We start from the raw sequence: 5,000 nt of genomic DNA, 5'->3' as shown, positions 1-5,000 counted from the left end.
TAAATCTTCGTATTGCTGAAGCAGTATTCTGCTAAACCAATTAACATGGACACCTATTCATTATCACTTTTTTGCTGTAAAAATGCCGTTTACTCTTTTTGCATATTTCTTAATACAGCTGATATTCAGTTCATTTGGACAACTATAATATTTGCGGAATGCAAACCAAAGTTATGCGACAATGTTAGAATCTGACCTTGTGATCTCGCAGGAACTGCTATTGATGGCTTGTCTGATAACAGTCAAATTGTAGTGCAACGCAGGTAAAAGCGTTACATTTATTTACTGAATGAACAATGCATGAGATTGATAACAAACACATGTAAAGGAGACAAAGAATGATTATACGTTAGTGGTTGTGTTATGATAATTGATGAGATAAGGGTAACTGCAAACCCTTTGCTAACCGCAGGTATTTCGATACCGCATAAAAGCATATTGATGTAAATGCTTTGGTTTAGATCGAACGAGATGCTTCCGTGAAGCATGCACTGGGTTGCCTTTGGTACGTTTTACAGAAAATCAGATGGCACTAAATTGTGTGGTATTGAACTACAGCATTCCAGTCTCTGAAGAATAACAAATAAAAGAGAGCAGAAGGAAGTTTCCGGGATGGTTGATCGAGAATGAAATATTTACGACATGAAAACAACATTAATTTTGAACCGTGAATATAGAATATAAAAAGTTACGATCAGCGACAAACATTTTGGGAGATTTTTGCTACGTTCAAATATATCGCGAAATCGAAAGTGACATGGTCGGAATTCAGCGGGCGCTGTGATTAAGTTACCGCGGCATGTTTGCTCGCCAAACAGTGAAGCATCTGTGCCAAATGATGGCAAGATACCGGGTTTTTGTAAGTTTCTTTTTTCTGTCAAGTGTTATAAACTTTGACAATAAAATGAAAGAAGTCAAAACAAAGATCACAATCGCCCAACCCTTGAGGTAATGACCATTTGTTTATGCAAAGCCAAAATTTACTAAACAAGATGCGTACGACGTTATTTATCACCAGGTAATTCCATCTTTTTGGAAATAGCAGCTACTTTATTATTCATAGGCGTCACAATTTTTCACTGATTTTGGGGCTCATTTTGTTGAAACTCAAGCACGCTTCCAACAGGCCTGTGAACCCTTCCTGCTTACAGAGCAATACTAAAAAAATTCTTCCATATCACATTTCAGCCTTAAGCTCGAAAATTCAATACACAACATGATATTATAATTCACAAATACCACAGAATCCTTTTCCAGCGAAAATTTTATTGAAACAAACAACATATTTGCTCTTAGAGGCGAAAACCTCTTCCTATTTCATTGCGTGCGTGAAGACAAGAAACTCAAACGTGTCAAATTACCATGTACTACAGGTTTCCTGAAGAACCGTTTCCTTGAATAAAATAAAAACTATCCAGTTAAGCTCGCATATCATAAAACATGATGAATTCATAAAGGCCACCTTATCCAGGGAACAATTTTTTGAAGCAAACAACATATTTGCTATTAGAGGGAAAAACCTTTTCTACTTCATTACGTGCGTGAAGAGAAGAAACTCAATCGTTTCAAATATGCGCAATATTGCAACAAACTAAATTTCAGGATCAAACCGTTTCCATGAAGAACCTTTTTCCTTGAATAATGAAGCACAAAATAGACGACAAGCTTTCTTTCAAATAATTCTTGGCTGTCACATTTCCAATTACTTTCTTTACCTGAAGACTGAGCAGAGTTGATCACAGAACCACGTAAGGTGTTCGATTCGTTCCTATGTCTTTGCTGAACCCGTAAGTTACCAGAGAATTTTCCATTTGGTTTTAGTGTTCTACATAACAGCACATTTGGTAAACTGTTATAAGTGCAGCTCACTTTGACTTCGGCTCCACGGCCGACAGATTGTTGTCGAAGTCCATTACTCGTCGCTTTTAAGATTCCACCGCCTGTCTTGTTCAGTATCCAATTGACTTGCCAGTATTGAGCTTCATAAGGGTATATTTTATTTAAAGATCCTCTAAAACGCCATTCGTGTTACATGACTTTCGACGCCATTGCCGGTTAAGTTTATCATTCTACTGTGTCCACCAGAGAAATCTACGCATTTCCACTACCCTCTCTATCCTAAGAAAATACGGGCAGAAGGCCCTATGCACAAAGATACCACTTAGCAGGGGAGTGACAGGCAAGACTTTTATCGACACGGAAAAAGAAAAAAAAAAGAAAAACACCGAACAAATGCCACCCACTTTTCGACTGGGATTGCCATACGGCAACCCAGTAATGATTAGTTGGACTACGAACGAGTGTAGTAGGTTTTGAAGTTGTAATCGAGTGAAATAAAACGTAATTAATCAGAGAGATACAATCCTTTGATCGGGAGCCAGCGCCGGGAGATAATTTCCCGCACACTTGGTCCTACAAGCCGGGTACTAAGAAAGGAAGCGTAACATCTAATGAGCTCAGCATCGAAGATCTTGTGGAATCGAAACGTAGAACACGAAAGGCTCACCGATCATACTTGAAACAACTAGTAGTTGAAGCAAAGGCACAGTAAGAAGACCATGACACGCCTCAGCGACTTAAAGCTGTCCAGTTGAAAGGGACACTTGAAGAACAGTTAGACTCAACAAAGAAAATCGATGAGGAAATCCTAAATCTCGTTGTACAAGTAGAAGGAGACACGGACGACGAGATTACCGAAGAGGTTAAACTTGCTGGGGACATAAGAGGCGAAATAAATGCATTGGTGATCTCGTTAACTGACCTTCTCACCAATAGAGCAGATGACCCCACCAGCCATTCTGGAGCTAGCCTTTCTGGCGTTCAAAGCAATGATGAAAATCCCTCTCTTCGAGTGAAGTTACCAAAGTTGGAGACGAAAAAATTTTCCGGAAGGATAGAAGAATGATAAGAGTTTTGGGATAGTTTCGAGAGCGCCATTCACACAAATACGAAGTTATCGTCCGGTGATAAATTTTCTTATTTGCGTGGATTTCTTATGGGAGGGGCGAGAACATCCATCGCAGGACTGGCCCTCAAATCGGCGAATTATGAGGCCGCCATCGAAATCCTGAAACGACGGTTCGGGAAGAAGACCGCAATAGAGAGAACGCATGTTAATGACTTGCTTAAGGCTGCCCCCGTTCAACATGATAAAAACACTACTGGTCTACGTAAACTCTGCCACACGGTTGAAGTACATCGTCGAGACCTTCAAGCTTTGGGAGTAAACGCGAACACCTACGAAGGGATCGTGGTTCCTTCCATTTTGAGCAAGCTCGCCGAAACTGTTAGATTACAAATCACTAGAGGGAAAAATAACAAGCAGTGGACGATGGAAGAAATAATGCAGGAGTTGTTGTGCGAACTTGAACTGAGAGAGGAACATTGTATGAAGAACGAGAGGACCGAAAGGCGGGATATGCGAACCTATAGGGGCGGACCCGCGACAGCCAGCGCCCTGTTAACAAAAACTTTGAACGATCTCTGTGCGTATTGTAAAGGCAAACATGCCCATGAGGAATGCATGAATGTTAAATCCGTAGATGAACGAAGGAATTTCAGTGTTACGTAAGTACGGTAGATGTGTTATTTGTGCTAAGAAGTGCCATTATGCTGGAGAATGTAAATGCGAAATTGTTTGTAACAAACCGGGCCATCACATTTCAATTTGGGTCACAACGCGTACCATGCCAAGCGCCGTGTCAGGTTAATCGCGCGAACAATAGTGGGCGTGATGTCTTGCTAAAGCATGTCAAGTCAGTGCCAGTCACGCTAGTCCCGCCCTTCACGTGGGCTTGGTGGCGAGGGTTACGTTACAAACATTTTGGGAAACAAAGGTTCGAGGGTGAGGGTATTATTCGATGTTGGTAGCCACAAATCCTTTATTACTACCAGAGCTGTCCTATCGGCCGGGTTGAGGGCAGAGAGACGTGAGTGGATCGAGATCAATACCTTTGGGCAACACATTGAAGTCAAGAAAAACGAGTACCCCCACTTACAAGGTTTGTGGTTTTCAGATGTCAGTCGAGACAGTGAAATCCTTAAAGTCGACTTGCTCATCGGTGCAGATTATCTTTGGTCCTTTCAAGAAGGGAGAACAATAAGGGGGAGCCCAATGACCCCGGCCCGTCGCAATGGAAACTCGCTTGGGCTGGGTCCTGTCGGGGCCCCTGCTAGGATTTTTCGTAGACTCGCAAATCAATGTAAATTTTGTGTGACATGATTTGTAACGCAAAGGAGATAATCGAGAATTAGAAGGTTGCGTGGGAAAACTGTGGGACTTCGGAACCCTTGGAATTTGAGAGGACAACGAAGATCATGAAGGGTTGAAAGATGCGATCGCCTTCAATGGTGAAAGGTATGTAGTATCCCATCCGTGGAAAGAAGGAATCGGCCCCCTGCCGAGAAATTATGAAAACAGCATGAAACGTCTCAAGGGACAGATGGGGAGGCTAAAAGACAATCCTGACATTTTGAAAACCTATGACGCCATTATAAGGGAGCAAGAAGAGAATGGAATAATTGACAGGGTGGCTGAGCTAGATGCAGCTGACAGAGTTCATTACCTTCCACATCACGCCGTCATACGCAAAGATGCAAAAACGACGAAGGTAAGAATAGTGTATGATGCATCTCCTAAAGAAGGGAAACGAGGTGTGTCCCTAAACGATTGTCTTTATGTCCGACCAGGCTTATCGCCACTGTTGTATGATATTTTGATTCGATTTCGAGAAAGGCGCGTTGCGTTAGTCGGTGACATGGAGAAGGCATTCTTTAATATCGTGGTGAATGAGCGTGACAGGGATTGATTGCGTTTCCTGTGGGTGACAAGTGTTGACAGCGAGCGATTAGACTCTGTCGCTTACAGATTTTGCCGTGTTGTTTTTGGGGTTAATTGTTTGCCCTTTTTGCTCAATGCGACGCTCCAGTATCATTTGGACTCGTTCACGGAGCATGATCCAGAGTTTGTGCGCATTATGAAAAGGAGTTTCTACGTTGAT

General features: G+C 42.1%; 2 protein-coding genes across 3 annotated transcripts in view; both read left to right on the top strand.

The window, feature by feature from the left end:
- The window catches only part of LOC138058287 (angiopoietin-1 receptor-like), a 40,804-nt gene that overhangs the window by 798 nt on the left and 35,006 nt on the right, over nucleotides 1-5,000 (top strand). The window lies entirely within an intron of this gene.
- LOC138055701 (uncharacterized) lies at nucleotides 4,443-4,808 on the top strand. The gene has a single exon (XM_068901583.1). It carries the CDS (start codon nucleotides 4,443-4,445, stop codon nucleotides 4,806-4,808), a length of 366 nt encoding a protein of 121 aa, XP_068757684.1.

The sequence above is a fragment of the Montipora capricornis genome, chromosome 7 (genome assembly GCF_036669925.1).
Source record: "Montipora capricornis isolate CH-2021 chromosome 7, ASM3666992v2, whole genome shotgun sequence".
NCBI classification, from domain to species: domain Eukaryota; kingdom Metazoa; phylum Cnidaria; class Anthozoa; order Scleractinia; family Acroporidae; genus Montipora; species Montipora capricornis.
Note: the sequence above shows the minus strand (reverse complement) of the source record. Positions and strands in the feature narration are given on the sequence as shown.

Bases quoted from the DNA above. Each gene is read 5' to 3' on its own strand.
- LOC138055701 (XM_068901583.1), top strand. From the start codon at position 4,443: ATGGGGAGGCTAAAAGACAATCCTGACATTTTGAAAACCTATGACGCC.